This window comes from Mercurialis annua, linkage group LG2 (genome assembly GCF_937616625.2).
Source record: "Mercurialis annua linkage group LG2, ddMerAnnu1.2, whole genome shotgun sequence".
NCBI lineage: Eukaryota > Viridiplantae > Streptophyta > Magnoliopsida > Malpighiales > Euphorbiaceae > Mercurialis > Mercurialis annua.
The window spans coordinates 17,095,198-17,119,600 of NC_065571.1; the positions used below are offsets into that span (position 1 = coordinate 17,095,198).

General features: G+C 33.9%; 2 protein-coding genes across 2 annotated transcripts; both read right to left on the reverse strand.

Moving 5' to 3' along the window:
- Positions 1-939: 939 nt before the first annotated feature.
- LOC126667446 (dol-P-Man:Man(6)GlcNAc(2)-PP-Dol alpha-1,2-mannosyltransferase) lies at positions 940-6,467 on the reverse strand. Its single transcript, XM_050360420.2, has 10 exons — positions 6,079-6,467; positions 5,561-5,648; positions 5,301-5,460; positions 4,883-5,100; positions 4,432-4,727; positions 3,633-3,747; positions 3,420-3,558; positions 1,947-2,143; positions 1,767-1,856; positions 940-1,393 (listed from the first exon to the last, which is right to left on the reverse strand). The coding sequence occupies exons 1-10, from the start codon at positions 6,354-6,356 to the stop codon at positions 1,262-1,264; spliced, it is 1,713 nt and encodes a 570-aa protein (XP_050216377.1). The 5' UTR covers positions 6,357-6,467; the 3' UTR covers positions 940-1,261.
- A 12,408-nt stretch (positions 6,468-18,875) lies between these two features.
- On the reverse strand, positions 18,876-22,702 carry LOC126667448 (uncharacterized). The gene is made up of 6 exons (XM_050360424.2): positions 22,611-22,702; positions 22,346-22,485; positions 20,891-21,092; positions 19,980-20,028; positions 19,614-19,681; positions 18,876-19,081 (listed from the first exon to the last, which is right to left on the reverse strand). The coding sequence occupies exons 3-6, from the start codon at positions 21,055-21,057 to the stop codon at positions 19,063-19,065; spliced, it is 303 nt and encodes a 100-aa protein (XP_050216381.1). The 5' UTR covers positions 21,058-21,092; positions 22,346-22,485; positions 22,611-22,702; the 3' UTR covers positions 18,876-19,062.
- Positions 22,703-24,403: the final 1,701 nt, after the last annotated feature.

Sequence of the window (24,403 nt, forward strand, 5' to 3'; positions counted from 1 at the left end):
ATTATCATAAAAACATATTACCATAACTATATCATAACTTTATCAATATTGTATAATGTTATGATACCAATATGATAATACAATGATAGCGATATGATAATCTAGCATTGTTTCTATTAAAAAATTATTTTTCTCTGCAGTGTTATAATGCCGATATGATAATGCAGTGACACTCATATGATAATCAGACGCTGTTTTTTTTAAAGAAAATTGTTTTTCTCTACAATGTTATGATACCGATATGATAATGCAGTAATACTCATATGATAATCAGACGCTGTTTTTTTGTTGTAGAAAATCCTTTTTTTTTTATCATAAAATCGTTTTTCATGCAAATTTTTAGATTTGAAACAGAAAAAATTTAAAAATAATTTATTTAGAATTGAAAATTAAAATAAATCGTAATAATCAACACAAGTTAAGAAATAAAATTGCAAAATCAAATATGAAAAGAACGGTGGAGCGACAGAGGAGTGATGGCGGAACGATGAAAGAAAGACAAAAAAATAGAGAACAAAAATAGACAAAAAAATGAAGAAGAAAGAAAAAAATAAAAAATATAACGAAAAAATGGAGAAGAGTGACAGGTGGTTGAGAGAAGAAATATATTTATAGAAAACAAATAGTAAAAAATAAGTATAATTATAAAATAAACAAGTCTTATGGTAAAAAAACAATATGAAAAAAGAGATATTTTCTTTATTTTTTTCTTATTGAAATAGAAAATTATATTATTTTTAAAATTGAAGTATTTATCCTAATTTAATATTCTCAATAAATTATAAACTTGAACGTATTATTTGTATTGCTTGATATTTAGAATTACAAAGAAATAGCAATTTAAAATTTAAATTCAAAAGTTATAACCTATATTAAAATTATAAAACACGCTAAAATTCATAATTTATTTTTACAATCAAATAAAGAGTCGTGAAGCCATGCAACAAAACGTAAAAGAGATTGATTGAGCAGGAAACATATACTTATACAACACTTTCTTCAGTTGTAAGAACAAAAATAAATTAATGCTACCTTAATCTTAAGCATTACAAGTATTAAATCCAACAAACTAATCAACTTAAGTTTCCACCATAATTGTCAAAAATTAAAAGTAAAAAAGAGGAGACAAATGTTAGGGTTCATCAACTATAGTTATTTCAAGATTTTCCTGGGTTTGGGATTAACTTTCAGCTATTAAATTGCTGTTAGGATTCAAAATTGTGAACAATAATTCCGGGGCTGCACGGGCGACAGCCGCATCTCATTTTTGCACCCTTTTGAGCAGTTTGTACATGCCAAATATATTCTTTTCCTGCCACAGATAGGGTATGAAAAACGATCTGTGCAAGGGAGGTGAAAGCTCCCTGTCTAGATAAGGATATGCTGCAATGGCCTGAAGTATGTAAACGTCAGTACAATTGGGAAAGAAATAAAAACAATGACATGTATATCAATTTTACTTATTACATTTGTATGTAACGGACAATTAACACTAAATTTAACTTTTTAATTAGTTACTCCCACGAACTTGTTAATTTTTTATCAATTAGCCCAATTTTTTTATAAATTAATTCAGTTTTTTTAGTCAATTAGCCCCCCCACAGTTATTTTCAGAATTGACACATTTGGTGTAACTTATAAAAATCGAGAGAGAAATTGGCAGACAAAACTAATTCTGGAATTAATTGTTCGTTGCAAGGGGCAAATTGATATTTGTAAGTCCCAAAACAATTGGAGGAAAGAGATGAGACAAACATATGTTATACCTCCCAAGTTGACATGTCGCTTCCACGTGAAGGATAAGGCCGATCAAGCTGCAGCTCTACTAGGAAAGTACACTCTTGGAGATCTCGAAGCTGCATGTCGTCCGAAAGTGTAATTCGCGTTAAAGCAGAAAAATTACGATATAAATAAAGGAAATCATAAAAAGCAATCAAGTACATTACATATTGCTTTTCGTCTGCCTTGTTCTTATTGTTAAAATATGGAGGAGCGGCAGCAGTTCCACCCAAGGTAGAATTGAATGGGAATGGAAGAAGACCTCTGAACCCATCATCAATCCATCGAATTTCACTGACGTAATCAGGAACAAAAAATGATGATGGGAACCGGTGCCATTCACTTCCAACACAAAGCACAGAACCTGCAAATTGCAGATATTAAACAAGGATATGTTTCTCCAAAAATCTTATACTACATTGCATAGATTAGGAACTATCTAATTAACAAATGACTTTTTTTGTATTATGTATGAAAAGGAACAAAAAAAGTAATTTGAAGCAAGCCAAGCAACTGCACTAGTGTAACAATTGTGATTAAGAATAGAGAATATGTTATTATGTACAATAACAGAAAGTGCAAAATGCGCTTCTAATGGGACTTTTTCTGTACCACTATAAAAATAGTGATCCAGAATTTGCTACATGTAAAGCATTTTATTAGGTCTAACTACTACATCATATGTTGTACTGAGATTTCTCCATAGTTATCAAAAGCGCGCCTCAGGCGTGCCTAGGCGCTAGAAAAGCGCTAGGCGAGGGTGGTGCGCCTGGGTGCGCTTAAGGCATGAAGTGCGCTTTTTCCAGGCAAGAGACATTGTTGGAAACCCTATTTTTTTGTATTTGTTAAAGTTTTGGGCTTTGGACTTTGAGCTTTTAAAAAATCAAATATAAATAAAACAATTAATGAAAACAGAAGCCTTACAAATATAAAAATATTGCACTTAAAAACTATTATGCTCAAGACTCCTCTATCTTGATCGATGATCTTGTTTTTTATCACATTAAAATAAGAATCAAGGTCATGGACAAAGAATCATGTCATCTGAGCAAGCTTTTATATATTTATAATAGGTATTTAACTTTTTTACGTATATGCGCCTAGATTCACTCGGGCGTGCGCTTTTTTTGCGCCTAGCGCCTCGGGCTATTTGAGGCCCTTTGCGCTTTAGGTGCGCCTAGCGCTTTAACAACTATGGATTTCTCAAATCCTATGTTTCAGCTTTTCGTTTAAATGCTTCTCAAACACCAAAATTTTATATTTAGAACCTACTTTTGTAAAATATATTATTTCGTAATTTTCTATTTCAGTCGCTTTTCATTTCAACATTTTCTTTTTCGTGCCGCATAGACTACACCTTTTGCCTACAACTTACTTTTTCTAACACCAAAATAAGAAAAATGATTTAAGCAAAATTGGAGATAAGAAGAAAACATAAATGAACACTCCCAAATTTAGGGAACAGTACTAAAATAAACTTGTTGGAGACTTTTTGCACTACAGAAAGTTGACACAGCTAGTGCAACAAAAGGCATTTCATAGTTTACATTAGCTCAAGTATGGAGAACAGATTTCTCAAAGCCTGTAATTTCAAAAGAATAACAAGACACTTGTGCAATTTATTGGTTCATATTTCATACCTGTTCCAGCATCATCATGGTGCTCCAAAATTTTGTAAATCTCAATAGGGGCACCATAACCATTGATTAGAGAGAATGTACGGGCATGCGATGCACATAATATGAGGCTAAGAACCACAGGTCTGAGAAGTTTTGCTATCTGCATGTGGAGGTCTGTAAGTTTTATGTTTATTTAATATATAGCAATAATTGGGCAATGGAGAAGAAACCTACCATAACCCACACAGAACTGTCACGGGAGCTATATTTATCTCGGAAGAGATCAGGAAAGCTCTCAATGACGGCAGATGCAGCAACACAAATAAGGGGGTAAATTGGATAAAGGAACCTGCATTGATCATAGAAGATATGTCTAGTCACCAGAATGATACATTTGGAAAACAGTTCCCTACAGTCCCCTAGGCCTCCATGCTAGACGGGAACCTATTGAACCAAACCAAAGATTAAACCGCCATCATGAACAGTGCATGTCATACTGCAAACTTGTGCCAGTAATTGAAGATTATCTTTCTGATCAATTATAATCCCAAAGTTTAAGTCATACAGAAGGTTATATGCATTTATGGTGCAATCTAATGCATGTACGCATAATATGGTTCGCGGTAACATGTGGCATAAGGTTCATTTAATATAAAACAATTCACAATAATAAAAGGAGAGCATTTAGATGTGATTCGAAAAATCCACAGATCTACCATAAATAAAGTTGTTGACTCTACTGAATAAGAGAACTTAAGAATGGAACTGATAATGATACACTACATTCACTAAATTGAGAGCATCAAAGTTAAATTTCAGTGCAGTGATTTAAAAAAGGCAACATTGCATGGAAACTGTTACAAGCAAGATAATTTTCATTGTTACATGTGCTCAGCCACAATTTTCATTTTCTGATCGGCAGATATTAATTTATCAAATCATTGTTAAAATTCAAGCGTCTAATAGGGAATAAAAATTCAAAATTGATCAAGAAAAGGAAAGGTCTCAACTAAATGATTAGAAATAATCAAACCTCTCTTCTTTATGTGGCTGCAAGGACATAAATGCCAGCCATATATAAAGAGGCGAGACGACGATTAGCAGGTCCGGGGCATACTTTCTCTTTGCAATTGGAAAAATTCCAAGGAAAAGCAATGCAAGAACGAAACAGAAGTTGAAATTGTTAAATGCATTTCTGAAATAAAATAATTGCCCTTCGACCCCATACAAGTGGCTCTCACCACCTCCTGCGACATTGTAGAGTAAAAGATTCAAGACAGATGATGTCCATCTTCTGTAGTAGTGATAGTCAACCAATACTGAGAGTACCTGGGAATAGTATCACTTTAGTTTGTAATTTAAACGTATGTTAAAATAGGTTTCAACAGAAGAATACCCATAACTTCTCAAAACTTGTCAGTTAGAGGTATACAACTAAATGAGCGACTAAATTAGTGTGAAAATGAAAACAAAGATGGACTTACTAAAGCACCAGCAGAAGTGACAGCACCGGCAAAAAATGTTTGTTTAAATCTTCTTTTCAAAGCATAGAATGTAATGGGAAGGAAAGCCAAGATTGAAAATGGCCAACCAAGGATTACACCAATAGCTGCAACAGCTACAGCCATAGCAGGTTTATCAAGAAGAAAAAATCCAGAAGACAGACTCATGGCATACATAGAGAATGAACTCGGGAGAAAACCTGTCAAGAAAACCAAAAGAAGCATAATTTATAAAACTAGGATAAAGAAAAATGCCAAACAGTCTAATATTAGGAAGACAACGACCGAAAATTGTAATATGCTGCTGAAAATTGGCTACTTAATCTATAAGGCAGAGTACCAGAAAAGAAACTAAATTCACAATCCACGGAAACAAAAAACAACTTAAACGTTTACTCACTTGTGCTGGCAAAGAAACAACCACTGGTTAAGCATAGCATAGCAAGTGCATATGAAGCAAGACGTTTCCCGTATTTTCTGGAAAGCGCAACCACCAGAGTGGCATCGGCAAGAACAGAAATGAGACCAAGGAAGAGTCTCACTGCATAAAACACTCTCACCTGAGAATGACATACAAAGACATAATTCATTAAACACTATTTTCATATAGCAAAAGCAAAAAACAAAAAACAAAGCCATCAAGAAGGACAGAAATCTTACTTTGTCCTCACCGTACAACCAGGAAGCTGGTAGACCCACTAATTCGTGAAAATTAATGTACAAGTAGGACCGAAGAGCAAACTGAGAGCTGCAAGCAGTATATATGTTACAAATTGATCAAATATCAAAATGAAAAAGACTTAGCAATTGTTTCAAACTAGGTAGCATGGACACGGGAAACGGGACACTTGGAAATGTACCCTACGAAACAGCCTTTCCTATGTAAACAACAAGTGTGGGACACATTTCTGAAACGGGAAACATTGATTGAATGAATGAATTGTCCGTGCTACCTAGGTTTCAAACAAAACCAACCCTCTAAAATCTAAATAATCATCAAGTAATACGAGACCCAGTTCCAAATTCAAACTCAAACCCCTGCTAAAAATCACCAAACAAACAGCTTTCAAGTACCCACTACAGAAATGCTGAAAAACCCATTCGTTAAAACCCACTAAAAACACTAAATTTTGTAAAGTAAAGATTAAACCAAAGCAAAAATAAAGAGTCATAGCTACCTGTATTCCCAAGTTTGAAAGCCAGAGTTGTAAAGAAGATAATGAAGAGGTTCCCAATAGTTAAAAACCTCGTCACAATCATGTATAATATTTGATGTAGCGCTCATATACCTCAGCATTCCCAAAGCTAAAATTGGAAATAACCATGACACCCCCTTTTCTTCTTCTTTTTTGCCATTCGATCCATCAGGTTTGTTTACCTTACTGTAAGGTTCTGATGATGATGATGAGGTGTCGCCGGAAGGTAGCGGACGCCGCTGCCTTGTTGACAGAGACATGTAGCAGGCTGTGAGTGAGAGTGTTGTTTCGCCGGTCAGTGTGAAAATAAAAAGGTAATTCCTTCCTTCGCTACAAAGAAAACTTCAGCTTCTTTTAAGGAAAGTATAAAGAGAGCATAGTGTTCATTTATATTATTTAATTTCGGGTTAATCTTATAAAATTTCATCAACTGTATACGTATTCTCAATTTAATCACGTTTTTTGAATCTTTTTATAAAAATACACCGACTTCTATTTTTCTCAAATTCATAAACGGTGTGACGTGTCACTCATTTATTGGTTAAAAATAACTTACACCTTTGTAAATTGCACCAATGGATGAGTGCCAAGTCAGCAGCGTGTATGAATTTGGAAAAAAAATAAAAGTTAGTGTATTTTTATGAGAGGTTTGAAAGAGCGTGATTAAATTGAGAAAATGTGTAAAGTTAGTGAATTTTTATAACATTACCTCTTTAATTTTCATAAGGATAATTATACATTGCAACAGTTGTGGCACGTCATTTGTACAACAAACCAATGAGCCGGTAACCATTTGTAAATATTTAATAAAAAAAATAAAAAATAATTAAAATTTCTCTACCACATATACTCATTAACTTGTTGTTAAAATGACGTGGCATAACCGTTGCATGGGATAAACACTCTTTTCATACATATCAATATAATTATTTTTATAAATATGAAAGCGGTACGTGGTTCGAACATATTTATAACAAGGAAAATTAAAAAATACAGCTAATACATTGTATCATTCGTACAATAAATCAATAATGCGTTAGCCATTGTGAGTGGAGCGGTATTTGGGGGCTGCTCGCCTAGACTTATGTCTGACTTCTGATATGGAAACATTTTGAAAAATGGAGTCGGCACCTATCTAAATTAGGAAATGCATTTACTACTGACTAGATAACCTCATACGCTTATGGGAGAGATCATCGTGCATCAGATCAAAAGACAGGCTTCGATGTACCAAAATTCTTGTACTTGACTGATCGATTACATTCATTTACAGGACAATATCCGGTATATCTCATCTCAATCATACATGTAGTCTATAGGATAATGTGCTGGAAATATAAACCAGTCTGAAAAGTTGATAAAGGAAAGCGATAAAGCATGTGATACATGCATATGACTCGATTTGTACTTCCATGTGAGACATGTAGCAAATAGTCCCAAACAAGCATCTCCTAGGGTTTCTATCATGTAGCAGACATAAGTGGGTGTTAGTCATTTTGCATGCACAAAGACTAAACTGGATGTATATGTGATATTTGTTAGTGATATGCACTAGGTCAATCATGTTTGACCATGTTTTGACTTTATCATTTTGTTATTTATTGATTGGCAATTTTATCATTTTATATTAATGATTAAAGACTTGAATGGTTAATTCTTTCTAAGGTCATCAAGTATGCGACTTGATAGTAGAATCCTTAGGTTTAATAAAAGAATTATATACCATATATCCCTAGTCTTAATAGAACATTGAGACTAGTATGATGTTGACTGATGATTATGTTTTACTAATCATGTATATGAGATATTAAGTCAAATCATAGGTGCTATTTGAGAAATAAGGCACTGGATGACCCACTGTGAGAATACTACATAGATCACTGTCATAAGTAATTCTCATTACAGTTCTATTAGTATAATCTTTTGACCTTGAAATCATCATGGATTTCTACATAGCTATTTCATATTTTGATACAGTCTTACATTATCTTTAACAGGATAATGGAATAGATTGTCATTGGATATGAAAGTAACTATGTGAGAAATGCGAGTGACTGAGAATGAATTTGTCCCTCATTTATTTGAGTAAGATATCTATGGGCCCCTTGAAGAAGATAGACTGAAGGAAATGCATGGCCATGCTAATTGATAAGGAGTTATCATTTTCAGTCTACTTAGAGTCAAGAAACTAATGATTGAATATTATAAGGATGACAGAACTATGCCTTATATTCAATTTGGATATCGAGAGACAAAGGGATTAAAATATTATTATAAATGGTTAAATCGGATTATCGATATTCGTATAACTTGGGTAGTCATAATGTCTTGTTAGAGGCCACTTATGACTTGTGGACTGAAATAGGGATTTCGAGCCTACTGCCAACGTTATATGAACCTAGAGGGTCGCACACTAAGAACAGGCCCAAAACAGTTATGGGTTGTACAAGTTCAATGTGATTAAGTGATTAATTATATATATATATATATATATATATATATATATATATATATATATTAATTCGAAATTTAAGGATAAGTGTTTTCCTTAATTTATTATTTTTTGGAAGATAATAAATATAGTAATTAATATATATGGATGATTATCAAAAAGAAGTTTTTGATAAACATAAACTTGTAGAATTGCAATGAGATTGAAATTCGAATTTGTCTCAAACCCTAATGTTGTTGTATCACTATAAATACACATTAAGCAATTGGTTTAAGAATCACGAAATTCATTATTCACTAAATCACTAAAATTCGAAATTGCTTGTGAAGCAATAGTGCTAGCACACAAGCACTAGTTTTGGCTAAGGTCTGTTCGTGTGGATACTCGTAGAGGACGCGTTCTTTTGGAGGTGTTTCTGATCCGAGGCCAGGTATCACCAAAGTGAACCACCTCCTTCCTTCCTACATTGCTGTTGAATTCGACATACAAGTAAGTACTTATTCTGTTAATTCGAATTACATGGATCTTGGTTTGGGTTTTTAGATAAAATTTTGAAATTCCGCTGTGTTATGAACCTAGAAAACCCAGCAATATTGATTTTATTTTAAGTCATCTTGAATGCTTATTCAACGACCAATTACTTTTTCATATATTCTTTCTAAGTGATTTGTTGGAATTGCTGGATTTTGAGTTAAGTTAACGTGGTTAAAATATTAAGCATGTTAATATTGGATTTGACATGCTTTGGAAAGCGCATAAACATTGCAAACATACACAAGTGTAGTTGATATACATGCAAAGTTAGATATACTTTTTAACCTTGTTGAACCATAGAGTCTGGCACTCATCTGTCGTCTGCTGTTTGTGTGATCGGAATATGGAATTGTTCAAAATATGGAAATTCTTCGTCTCATCGATATGGTTACACAGATCCAAACATAGGTTGATTCCAAGTTCAACCAAACCCGGAATTACTTCTGGAAGTTTCTGGTCTCTAGCGGGCTCAGGTTTCGGGGCCTGTTTGGCTTGGCATGTTATAAAAATGGCTTTTAAATCCGAAAAACATTTATTCTGGCCCATTTCAATGCAGAATATAAAACTACAAATAATTATAAAACTGTGGGCTCAAACAGAGCCCAATTTCGAGTTCAAACGAGCCCGAAAACATGAAAACAAGTTTTGGAGCGATTATGGAAGATCTAGGAGTGGTCCAGGCCAAAGAATGACAGAGCCAAATGGATTAGCACTGGCGCCAAGAGGATTTGCGGCTGCACCACTTTCAAGTAGCGGCGGCGTCACTAAAAGGTGGCGGTGGCGCCACCAAATACTAGTTCGCGGCAGTTCGTCGTTTGGTTCGTCTTTCATGCAAAAAAAACACAAAAACGAGCAAAAACGTAGAAAAAACATACTTGAATATTCTGAGATCAAAATATAATGATTAAAACTTATTTAAACATCCTAAATATATGTTTCAAGTTTGATTTATAGTAATTATGGCAAAAACAACAAATATGACAAATATGGCAAACATGGCTAAACATGCGATTCTAATATCAGATTTGAACATATTCAATATATGATGATTAAAACTGGGTGAAATATCCTATAAACATATTTTTAAATCAAATTTATGGAAATCATGGTAAGAAGACGAAAAGCATGGCAATTACGGCAAAAATACTGAAAATAAACTAAACATGCATCCTAGATAAAAGGTATGTCCTTCCTTCGCTACAAAGAAATCTTCCGATTCTTTTTAAAGAAAGTATAAAGGGAGTATAGTGTTTATTTATGTTATTTAATTTTCATAAATATTAATCTAATTATTTTTATAAATATGAAAGCGGCGTGTGATTCGAACATATTTATAACAAGAAAAATTATAAAACACAACCATTGCGCCATATCATTCGTACAACAAACCAATAATGTGTTCACCATTATGAGCGGAGCAGGGTTCGGGGTCCGCTTGCCCAGATTTATGGCTGACTTCGTATATGAAAAGGTTTAAAAAAAATGGAGTCGCCACCTACCTAAACTAGAAAATGCCTTTCCTACTGACTAGACAACATGATATGCTTATGGGTGAGATCATCATGCATCGGACCAAAATACCGGGTTTGATGGACATTATCAAAACTCTTATACTTGGCTTATCGATTGCATTCATTTACTGGGAAAATCCGGTATTCTCATCTTAATCATACATGTAGTCCATAAGATAATGTGCTGAAAATATAAACAAGTCTGGAAAGCTGGTAAAGGAAAGCGATAAAACATGTGAGATGCGCATATGACTCGATTTGGACCGGCATGTGAGACATGTAACAAATACTCCTAAGCAAGCATCTCATCTAGGGGTTTCTATCATGTAGCATACAGAGGTGGGTCTTAGTCATTCTACATGCACAAACCCTAAACCGGATGTATATGTGATATTTATTTTATTTTAAGTCTTCTTGAATTTTTTTTACAACCACTAATTACTTTTTCGTAGCAATCCTATGATTTCCAAGTGATTTGCTGGACTTGCTGGATATAGAGCTAAGTTAACGTGGTTAAGTTATTATGCATGTTAATATTGGATATGTACACGCTTTATAAATCGCATAAACATTGCAAACATACACAAGTGCAGTTGATATAAATACAAGGTTAGAGATACTTTTTAATCTTGTTAAACTAGAGTGTCTGGAACTCGTCTGAATGTCTATGCGATCAGAATCTATAATTGGTCATAACATAGAAGTTCTTCGTCTCGTCGATAAGGATCCATAGGTCTAAACTAAGGTCAATTCCAAGTTTAAACAAACCCATAATTGCTTTTGTATGTTTTTGGTATCTAGCGGGCTCGGTCTTCGAGGCTCGTTTGGCTTGGCAGATTACAAAAATGGCTTTTAAGCCCGAAATACATTAGGTCTAAACCATTACAATATATAATATAAAACAACAACTAAGTACAAAACTTTGGGCTCAAACGGGGCCCAATTCCGAGCTGAAACGAGCCCTGAAACACGAAAACAAGTTCTGGAACAATTTTAAAAGATCTAGGAGTGGTCTGGGCTGAAGAACGGCGGGTATCTTGTTCCCTCAGATCGTACACTAGTTGTTTTTTCATACTTATAAATAATCGATAAAACGATAAACAAATAGATATTTAACGATCAAATCATACTATATGCGATGCAATTTAATACTAATACTTATGATATTACAAAATACCTTATGCAAACAAATATAGAATAGACATGTCGATCGATTCTCCCCCGGATGTACTAACTGGTCGATCTCGTAGCTTGTCGATTCCTTTAATACAATGCAACATCAAAAATGTGTTTAATTCACAAACGCCAAACTTATAATAAAACCCTAAGTTTAGGGCTAAGCCGACATCGTACTTTTTTTTGTTTACTCACTGAACTTGTTGTTTTATTTAACTACTCGACTTTGAAAACACTTGTACTCTTAACAATTCATTTGATTATAACATTTAACTTGTTAACCCTCTACGAATCTTATCGATTCTCTTTTACACTTAATCGGAAGGTCCTCGATATCCTATTTATTGTCCGATAGAATTCCACTCGAATACACGGGTAGAGGGAGGGCAAAAATGCCCTGTACGGTGTCCCTGTCTGCTGTGCACCCGCACAGTTGGCACTGTGCGTTTGCACAACTTGGTGTGCATCCGCATAGCACGACTGTGCTTACGCAGAGCCTCAGAATTCATATTTCGAGCTGTTTCTAACGTGCCAAAACGCTCCAAACTCAATCTAGAACCAAAACCTAACTCAATACTATCATTAAACGTCATAAAATCAATAAAACGACTAGGTTATAGCATTTTCGATTCAACCGCAAACACTTTAACTAAAACAGCCCACAAAACCCCAATTTTCAACCCTAAAATGAATTTCTTACCTTGATTCAAAGCTTGAAGAAGATAGAGGATTGAATTTATAAAAGAACGGTACAAGAATCACGCAAATCCGATAAGAAACGATCAAACACTAGCTTTCGCCAGTTTTTCTTGCAATTTTGATGAACTGAGATGAAAATGCTTTCTGGATTCTTCTTTCTTCATTCAAATGGTTTCTTTTTTATATGATGGTCAAAGTGCTTATGGGCTGCCCATAATTTTTTTATCATGTTAATGTTGAATTGATTTTAATAATGTTGATTCAAAAGAAAAGAATTATGTGTTATGCCATTTGGTACGTGGTTTTGCCATTCAGTATAATAATCGAGTCATATGCCTTTGGTTGATTGTTTGCTCGATTTTGGATTGTCCAATGCTTATGTATGCGTGGTACGAGTTTATCGATTATTTTGATATTGTAAGTTGTTGATAGTTTAGAATTTTCCAAGCATGTTATAGGGTTGTTTTGCATGTCTTTGCGATTCATAAATGTTGAGCTATCAATTGTTGTTTTAAATCCAAGTTAAGTGATTGTTAATTGAGTTTCTATGATGTTTGATACCTATAAACTGTTTTGGGTTGAATTGGAGTTTATGGATGTTTTTATATAATTCAAATGGATAATGTTATTTATGGTTTGTGATATCCGTTTCATGTTGGTGTTGGTTCAAACGTAATTTTTGGATGTTGTGCTATGCCATGCTTTATTTTAAATATTGGATTGATGTTTAGTTTATTGTTGACTTTTCTTGGGCATGATGGATTCATTTATGATGTTTTGTTTGCTAAGGCATGTTGTGGCTTGTGTTGCCATTTCGTGCATGATTGGTCATTTTGGATTTCTATCCAACACTTTGGGTGCGTGTTGTATATTGTTGATTTATTAAGTAATATTGAGTTATGTTTGCTTTCAAACTTGACATTGATTTATTAAATGACTTTCCAGATTTTAAACATCGTTTATAAATTGTGAATACGTTGGGTCGTGTTAGACTTGGGTCGCGCGATATGTGAGATATAACTTGGAAGTCTTGTTGACTCGGCTAACTCACCACTTCAGGTTGTAACTTGTTTTATCGAGTTGTTTGAAAAAGTTTTCGGATTATGTTTTCAAGTGGAACTCTATAGGACTTAATTTATTGTATATCTTTGGCTATTGATTCCGTATGTATGTTTTATTCAATGTTCGATTACGCTTTTGCTTGATTGTGTTTGTGCTAGTCCTATGTGATGTCTAGTACTCTTTATAGTTAGGGGTTGTTTTTAATCATAACTTTGTTTTGTTTTAGACCCGTCGACTACTCGTGCCTTAGAGTTGAAACATGTCTAATTTGCTTGCCAAGCTTTCTCGGGAATTTGCAAGCAGTGAGTTTATATTATCGTTTACCGCTTTATTAAGTAAAATACATATACTCCCTCCGTCCCAAAACAATAGTCCACTTTCCCTTTTTCACACAATTTAAGAAATACAATTAATGCTCTAACTTTTCACAAATTTATCTTCATTCTTCCTATCATACCCTTATTAAATGTTATGACTATAGGCTAATAGCAATAAATGATACACATTAAATAAGGATAATATGGAAAATAAACACTTTAAATTGTGATTTACAAGAAAAGTAGACTATTGTTTTGGGACAAAAAAATAAGGAAAGTGGACTATTGTTTTGGGATAGAGGGAGTATTTTGTATTTATGTGTTGTATATGCAGTTTCAAAATGGGTTTGAATTCACTATGGATCTGGATTGGAACGAGCTACTCGAAGGGCATCATCGAGACTGTGTGCACCAATTATACTTATTATCGGCATATTATTATCTGGCCTACTTTGGATTCAACAGAGGTATATCTCTAGCCTACTTTGGATTTGGTGGAGACGCGTCTCACCTACTTTGGGATTGATTCAATACTTATTCCATAATGACTATATATAAGTATAAAAGGTTTTATTGTTTTTAACATTTTTCACTTAATAAATGTATGAACGCATCTCAGTATACCTGACCCCTGTTGTTTTCCCATTTTCCAAGTTTATGAATTTTGAGCACACCTGATTGATTTCCAGTTTTCACATTCCTTCAGAGGTCTCGTTTTTATTTAATAAAGATAGTCAAAACTATTTAACTCTTAGACCGCAGTAGTATTAGTTGATGTCTTATTTATTCTAGACTCGTGTTTGTCGAATAGGTCCAACTGTTATTATATTAATGTTGGCATGTTTACACTTTGGTTTGATTATTATTTATATATGCCATGTGTTGGAGCCTCGATTTGAACCGAGCATTATTATATTTATTGTTGATATAATTGCTAGAGTAAGGTTGGAGTCTCGGTTGCCCCATGGTGTTTATGCAGGTTAATTGTTATATTTAATTGTTTGTATGTTTATCCGTGAGGCTAGCTGCGGGTTTCGGAGCTACCACTCCCATACCCTAGCGTCGGTCACGATCTATGAAATTGGCTCGTGACACAAATAAAAACAGGCTATGATTTATAAAATGTGTTAAAATAGCCTAATAACGTGTTTCTAATCAATTTGCATGACAATCATGGCTGGAACATTAAAATTGACATTTACAGGAGTTTTATGGCAAAACACTAGAAATCGGCTAAACATGCAACTATAACACATGAAATCTAGCAGTTCTATATTATGCATGGCATAGTTATAAGAGATTATAACCGGGTCCTCAGAAGTACCATTCCGAGTCTTTGGATCGTTTTCTAGTGATCTGGATGTGGAATCCAACTTTAGATCTATGCACAGCAGGGCGTTTTCTTGAGTAATTAAAGCGCAGAAGCTTGTTTTCTGGACTGGGATTGACTGTGAAGTGTGTGTGGTGGGGATATGTGGTTGTAAGCGGAGCGGGGTTCAGGGGCCACTCGCCCAAGGCTTATGGCTGACTTCTCGATCTGGAAATGGTTTGAAAAATGGAGTCGCCACTTAGTTCAACTAATACATGCCTTTTAACCGACTAGGTAATCTTACTCGCTTATGCGTAAGATTACCGTGCATCAGACCAAAGACTAGGGTTCGTGGACCTCCCCGAGACTCTTGTGCTTGGCTTATCTATTATTGGCTTTATTTACTGGACATATTCGTTTTTATCTCATCTTAACAGTATATGTAGTTCAGAGGATATGAAAGCTGTAAATAATCAGGGATGAAAGGAGTAAACAGGCTGGACCCGCATATGACTCGATCGGGACTGGCATTTGAGGCAAGTAGTAAGTACTCCTAAACATACATCTAACCTTAGAGGTTTCTAGCAAATAGGCATAAGTCTGGCTGGTCTAGATTGATTACATGCACAAAGCCTAAACCGGATGTATAAGTGTGATTTATTGATTTTATTAGGTGATCTTGAAAAACCTATACAACCATTACTATGTTTTTGTGTTAGTCCTACGATGTCTTAGTGATGGGCTGAAATTTCATTAATGGGCCAATTTTAGGTGATTAGTCCTTTAACTGGTTATTATTTGATTTGGAATGCTTTTAGAAAGCGATAAACAGTGTTGACATGCTCATTGATAGTTAGATATATATATACAAGGTTAGGAATACTTTTTAACCTCGTTGACTTTGAGTGCCTGGCACTCGCGCGGGTTTTGACCATTGGTCTATTGGTCAGATCACGAGAGTTGTGCATCTCGTCGATCCGGTTCTACTGGTTTAATTCGGGGTCGATTCCGAGTTTGGGTTAACCCGAAATCGGCTCTGGAAGTTGTTGGTTTGCTAGGCCTCGGGCTCGTGGGCCCGGTTTATACATTGTATTACATTATTGTACTTTTGAGTTCGTTTTGTATCGGGTCTGGCTATCTACATTACAAAATATTAATCTACATTGAATTATCTACGTTTGGGTTCAAACCGGGCCTGATCCGGAGTCCGGATGAGTCCGAAAACACGTCTGGAAGTTTGGATCGAATCTGGGAAGATCTGGGAGCGAATCTGGGAAGATCTGGGAGCGAATCTGGGAAACTGAAGAACGACGAATACGGCGCCAGTTTGATCTGACGGTGGAGCCACTTTATTCTGGCGGCGGAGGCACTGCGGGCAACGGGAGAAGTTTCAAACATTTCGTTTTTTAGCGTTTTTGGCTTGTTTTTGAGTCTGTTTTTCATGCAAAAAGGAATAAAAAGAATCAAACATTCTTAATATGACAGGTAAGGACTGTTTCGAGGTCATTTACATCATCATAACTATCAAATTGCAACAGTTATTGAATTAATCATATTATAGCAAATAGGCTTGTAATTAACCTAAACATGCGTGCTAAGCAATTCCGGTGTCAGGATTTCTAGAATTAAGCATTCGAAACTTATTAAACTAGTTAATAACATGCTTCCTAGTCAGTTTTCATGGCAATGATGGCAATATTGTTGAAACCGGCAATTATGGAAAAAAAACATAATTTAAGCAATTTACAGTAAATTAGCCTAAACATGCAGTCTAAAAACATGAAATCTAGCAATTCTAAATAATCATGGAAAAACATGATGGAAAGAAGATTAAAGTCCTCAGAGGTACCAGTTTGAGTCCTTGGCTTGTTTGCTAGCGAAGTGGATGCGAAATCTAGCTTTAAATATGTGCAGAGCTTGTGTTCATGGAGAATAAAAGCGTATTTAGGTGTTTTTTTGGTCTAGAATTGAGTGATTTTGTTGTGTGTGTGTATGGTTCGGCTTATGGTTTTTTAGGGGGAAGAGGTCAAATTTTAGGGGGAAGGGGTCAAATTTTATGCGCTAGGGTTTATGTGTTTCTGGTCCGACCTTTGACTCAGCCAACTAACAGTAGTATTTATAGGAAAAGTATGACCTAAGGTTTACTAGAGTCTTCTAGGGTTAAAAGTGTGTGAAGTGATAGGTCTTTAGGTATTAGGATTAGGATTAGCAAGAAATATTATTTTTTAATTAAATTCGTATTTCATATCAATGGCCAAGTAAAAGAGTGCTGCAAGTGCATTTTGGTGCCTGAATGTGTCAAAAAGGCTACTAAGATCCTATAGGTTTGGTTATGGTCAATTTCAGCCCGTCAAACTTGCAAATTGGCTCATAAACTTCTAAGACATTGCAATTAGTCCAATTTATGGACTTAGACCACAAACTCTTTGGATGTTTATTGGCCATTTACGCCTAATTACGTTTTGATCCTCCAAGTCTACAGCTATGCGCAGATTTCGCTCGCTTAGATTCTAACAAGCAAATCGATAGCTTATCACCCGGACATATTTCTCTGGAAATCATCATTGGACACGTCAGTCCCTTATCACTTTTTGCATGTACGAAAAATAGGTGTCTATAGTGGCTAGCCACTACTACTACTACTACTACTACTACTACTACTACTACTACTACTACTACTACTACTACTACTACTACTACTACTACTACTACTACTATATTTAGGGTTTTTATTAATTTTCTATATCTCTGGTGCCACCGGTCTAACCTTTGGCTTGGCTAATTAGCAATATTAATAGGGGTTAGGTTGACCTAGGGTTTACAAGTGATTGTGTTGTTTTAGGTGTGTGCAAATGAGTGGAGTGATTAGCTTAGGAATTTAGATTAGCACTACAAAAAATTTGACTTGTTGGGACGAACGAAATTTATCATGTTAAGCCCAAAATTTGTCATAACAACGTTATTGTGACTACTTTGTGACAAATTTCGTTGGTCAAAACAAACAAGTCACAATAAGTCCATTTTATAGTTTGTCACCATAAATTTTCTATTGTGATAAAATTGTTTTGTCACATTCATATTTATTGTGACGAAAATGTATATCACAAGTAATCAAATCTTGTCAAAATTTGTCGTAATATACATCGACTTCTAGTGACAAAATGCTAATAACGTGACAAAAAAAATATATATCACAATTCATATAAATTTATCACTACATACACCGAATTATTAGTGACAAAAAGATTATGCAGTGACAAAACCATATTTATCACAATTAATATACATTTGTCACTACATACGCCGAGTTATTCGTGACAAAACGATTGTGAAGTGACAAAAAAAATTTATCACAAGTAATCTATCATAACGTGACGAAATTAATTGTCATAATAATCAATTAGTTGTGATAAATTTAATTTATCACAACAAGTAATTTAACATAACGTGATGAAATTAATTGCCATTATAATTAGTTAGTTGTGACAAATTTAATTTATCACAAGAAGTAATTTAACATAACGTGACGAAATTAATTGTCATTATAATTTGTCAACGGTGATAAATTTAATTTATCACAACAAGTAATTTATCATAACGTGACAAAATTATTTTTCATTATAATTAGTTAGCTGTGACAAAATTAATTGTCATTATAATTATTATTTTATTTTATTATTTCCATTTTTATCGATAATAAAACAATTGAATACGATAAATTGTTGCTAAAATCAATGAATAAAAAACTAAATCAATTCAAATATTACATAAAATTATAAATGAATAAATCTTCAATAATACTAAAATAACCAATTGTATGCAAACATTTAAAATATTCGCTAAAAAACTGAACTAAGCCTAACTTTTGATATAGCTAGGAAAACGTCCATCTTGATTTCATTTCTTTCATTCCAATAATTTCCATCTGCAAGAAAAAAAATTAATGATATAATATAGATACTGAAAATAAGAAATTGAACCGAAAAAACAAGAAACACATTGCAAGAAATCTATTTTATAGGCTAAATACAATTCCTAGAAATTTATAATTTCAATTGTACTGTATATAGCCTAAATTTCACCAGCAGATAAATACGCAAGTCTAATGTTCTTAAAAGTTAATATAACAAAAATGTTTTATAAAGCCAAACAGTAGGAAGTAAAATATGGGAAAGGTACGACACAGCAGAATGAGAACGGAATGGTCCAATTAACTAAAACAAACACCTAATGTAGGTATCTAACTTTGATTTGAGGACAAATATACAATAAGGCTGTGTCCAGGAATAAACAGATATTTCTACACCTTAAAAAAATATTTTCCCAAATATATAGTTTGCTTTACTTTTTGTTTCAAATGGTCAAAGTTTATGATTCAGCTTTAAGCATATTTATAATTTATAACTATTTTAGTACGAAGTTAATACTCCAAGAAATTATGATGTTGCAAAACTTACTTAGAATGTGCAAATATTTGTTGCCAATTAGACCATGACGAACCAAATACACAAGATGCTGGCACAAACTGCAAAAAGACAAGAATGTTCAATAATATCATTTAACATAGAACGCTGGCCACGGGAAGTAGACATGCTCAAAAAGCTTGGATCAACACTATCTTGTCTAAGTCTCAATAAACTGAATAAGCATATATCAGTTCACTTGAATAAATCAGTTCATTTACGTATATTATAAAAATGATGAAACATTTAAAAGTAATGAATGAGATAGAACAGAAAAAATGAGGTTTCGTAAGTTGGAATTTCAAACTAAATAGCTTCACTAGTTGATAAACTTGCCCAGTGAACCATAATGGAACTTACTGTGAATGATGACATAAGAAGAGACCAATTACTGGTCTTTGGTATGTACCTTTGTCAAATGATAAGAAAGAAAATCAATATCCTATTGTAGATTTTTAACTCCAAAACAAATAACGGCAAGAGATAAAATTTGTGTTCTACCATAATTGAAAAAATACGTAAGTATCCATCTTATTACTTTAAAAACCACAAGTCATATACTCATAGTCGAGTTGGACAGCCACCACCATCATGTAAACTTAATACCCCAGCTGAATTTCAACTATAATTAACTTTCTTTCAGAAGAAAATGGAAAAAACAAAGATCTTTTTTGTTGTTGTTGTGTAGATTATACTTATCAACGTATAACAGTAACAGGTGCTTATCAAATCAAACCAAAAGAGTAAAATGACAAAATAAAACCTTAATGCCATAGGAATTACAGTAAGGAATTTAATAATGTCAAAAATGGAATTTCCATAAGTTTTAGTACTATCTTAAGGAATTTACTTATTAATCGATTGTAGCAAGAGGAAAAATATAATGTTTCCATTCAGTTCAGTAGGTTCATATGAACTTTATCAAGGATGTGTCATTGAGGCTTACTCCAAGAGATGTAAACGACTAGATCCTGGAGAGATGATTTATAAATGTCACAATTTTTTTTTAAAGATGCTCTTGATGAATTACATAATTCCTCATAGGTCATTGCTGTGAATGCAGCTAAGTCCAACTAGACAATGACAAGGTTTAATCAAGTTGGACCCAGATAGATATTTAGATATATTATAGTCCAACACAAAGTCATTAACGAACAGATATTCACAACTTTGTTGCGGTACAAGAGGCAAAATTAATTCAACTTTTGAGAAGCACAACACAGTAATATGCTAAATATTATCATTCAAAGAATGGGGAATAGAACACTTACCTAGAAGCAGGGAGAGAATTAGAAGAAGCACTCCAGCACATGAGTAGAGAATCAATAGCTTGCACGAATGAGGATAGACAGGAAATAGGCAAATCGCTAGAGTCAAAACAGGCCAAAAAAAAGGGAGGAGAGTCTGCCACAACGGCCGTTGTTTTACAAATGTCCATGCAAAAGAGGCATAATATTCTGAAAATATTTGGTCCTGCCAAAAAAATAAAATGCAGATCTTAGACAACATAAAATATTTCATTTGCTCTTAATTTCTTACATCAAAAGGGAAATCCAAAATAACAAAATTACACTGATGTGAAAAGGCTGTAGGATGTAGCTATGACGGTTGATTGAATATAATGCCTATGCAAAAAATAGAAGATTTAAAAACGGAAACTTCATAGAGAGTGGCAGTACTTTGTCTACTTATTCTTGTGTTAAAAGAAGAAATATCTAAATATGATTCACAAAAAAGTATAATCTACACAACACTAAAAAATAAATTAAAACGTAAATCTGCATCCAAAAAGAAGATCAATGCATAGATTCAAGAATGAACAATTGAAACTAACATAGAAAGTTAAAGAATTTAATAAAATCGAGAACAGTGGAAAAGATAGAATTGCCAAAAGATAACAATGGAAAAGGCATTTTAATCTTTGGTGGATTATATTTTCCGTTTTACTATACTTGTCTGTATTTCATTATCACACAATTAAAAAAATATAATTAATGTTATAATTATTATTTTTCTATTTTTTAATGTGTTTTTATTTAATATAGAAACTAATTCTCATTTTAGTTGCAAAAAAACTAAACTTAGACTATATTCTCTATGTAATGTCCTGAAGATAAAATTAAAGCACTAACGTAATAAGACAATAAATTGACTAGTAAAGCTGGTAGGAGAAGACTCCTTAAACATTACAGAAGACAAGGAAACCAATTCATCCGAGGCTTAATTAGTTGGGGACAGAATATAATATTGTGGCTATCTAATGGCTTAACTTTAAGGCCAGAACAAGAAAGAAAAACATGAACAAATAAGCCATTTATCATTAAGGGAAAAAATCATTTTTCTTGATAAATGCACAGTTAAACAAAACTATGAAAGCAACATAAGCAACCGAAGCTACATTAAAATTTGGAGACCAGCACTGTCATTTATAATGAGATATCGGTAATTTCTCATCAGTAATGGCACGGTGAAGCCACAACAGATTTTCTCTGTTAAACCTCATTTTTCTCTGTTGGGCCTCATTTTTTTGATAAGAAATTGACACAACGAAGTTTAATTATTGGTCTATTTAATTTACAGTGGAAGAAATCCAACAAAGAATTTTTATGGACTAAAATCATCAAAACAGAGTACTTGAACACAACCTGATAACAGAAACATTTAAAATTGAAATCAAAGTAATGAATAAAAATTAATAATTTCAGAAAGAAGATGATCTTACTCACCGGTCGTTGAATGGAAGGTTAAGAGGAAACTCCGCAACCGCACCTCATCCTCGCATATAAGCTCTTCCTTCTCACTCACGCTGAAGCTCAAGTCACTGAGAAAGTCCGCTTCAAGGAGGAGGTCTCCGCCGCCGTTAAAGCTGGGACGAACCGGTTGAAGTTAGGGCGGAAATTGTGGAAACGGAACCACAAGTGATTGAAAAGGGACAAATAGGAACAGTTATCAAAATAATTAACTATTAACAAAGATATTAAATGCACATACTTGTTGAAGAGCAGCAACAGCGATGGGTGGTGAGCAGCGGCAATGGGTAGTGAGCGGCAGTAACTGTTGATGAGGAGCGGTTACTATTTTTCAAACAATTTCAGAGAGCAGTTGCATATCCGTTTGAACCTTGCAATCAAAACCTATGTTTAGGGATCAGTTAACAATTATATTTTCTCTGCTTTTGTCGAGGATAATTCAGAGTTGTGGATACTCTAAACGCATGTTACGCATCTAATGAAAATTCCTTCTCCTCTTTATCCACTAAAACATGGCCGTCGCTTCTTCTCCCACGCTCAATTTCACACCGACGACTTCACCGTCGTTGATAATCAAACAACTAAACACATTCTTACAATTCAAACCGCCACCGGTGACAACTATCGGCAAACCCACGACCGCAATTAATGCAAAATCGAGAAGAAGCGGACTTTTCATGATTCGAGCATTGGAGGAAAAGAGTAAAAAGAGCACGGAATCTGAGGTAGTTATTGAAACGGAATTGTTGGAGGATGAGTCGAGCAGCGAGTTAGGGCAGGAGATTAAGGAGGCGATGATGGAGAGGAAGGAAAAAGAGAAGGAAAAATTGTATTTGAGAGATTTTAGGTTTAACGATTTAGAAAAAATAAAATAAGAGGGAACAATTTTCAGTTTGCCGCTCATAAAAAATAAATTTTACTAATTTTTTTTAAAAATAACTTCTATAAAATAAATGTTACAAAAGATAATAGAATTGTTAGTATTAATAATAATTTTTAGCATTATTTGTAGAAATATCATATAAAGGTAATTTTATCACTTTAAATAACATTTTTAAAAATTGTTATTAGAACAATGTCATTATAGGTCAATTTTTATTGTAGTGTAGGAAACCCTTAAAATAATAAGCTTAATCGCAAAATAAACCCAAACCTTTACGACTTGTTGTAATTATATCCAAACCTAACGATTATGCCCAAATCATACAGGTTTTGGTGTCAATGATGGTATATGAGTGATAGGAGTGGAATACAGTTTACTATTACAGTTTACTAACGGTTTATTATCACTATTATAAATACGTGTGAAATTTGCTTTTGTATTTACTACTAGTTTAGTAAAATAACAAGTTTGTTAGTAGGATATTATCGATTTACTTAAAAGAAGTAACTATTGGTTTATTTAAAATATATATTTACTGATAACAAGACAAATAGACCGGGAGTAAAAATCGTCCTACTCTCTTATTTATAGCATTTAGCACTTTTGGAAACTTCTGTCATCTTCAACTGCTCACGTTCCACAACTTCCCCCACTTTTCAGACTGCTCCTGAAGTGTCGCTTCGTGCGTGAGATGTGGCCAATTAATCTTTTGACAAAAATATCCTTGAGCTACTGGCCAATTAAACATAGTTTGACGGCCAATCTAATTATGGGCTTATTCTTTTGAGGATGAAAATAAAGATTATTTTTTAGCTTCTGACCAAACCTCTGACATCAGCTTCTGGCCAAACCTCTGAATTAATCTTCTAGTCAAACCTCTGGCCAAACCTCTGAATTAATCTTATGGTCAAACCTCTGGCCAAACCTTTGGAGTTAGCTTCTAGCCAAACCTCTGGAGTTAGCTTCTAAAACTATCTGTAATTAGCTTCTGGTCAAATCTCGAGAGTTAGCTTTTGGGCAAACCTCTGGAGTTAGCTTATAGCCAAACCTTTGGAGTTAGCATCTTGACAAACCTCTGGAGTTAGCTTCTGGACAAACCTCTGGAGTTAGCTTTTAAAATTGTTTGTAATTAGCTTCTGGCCAAAACTCTG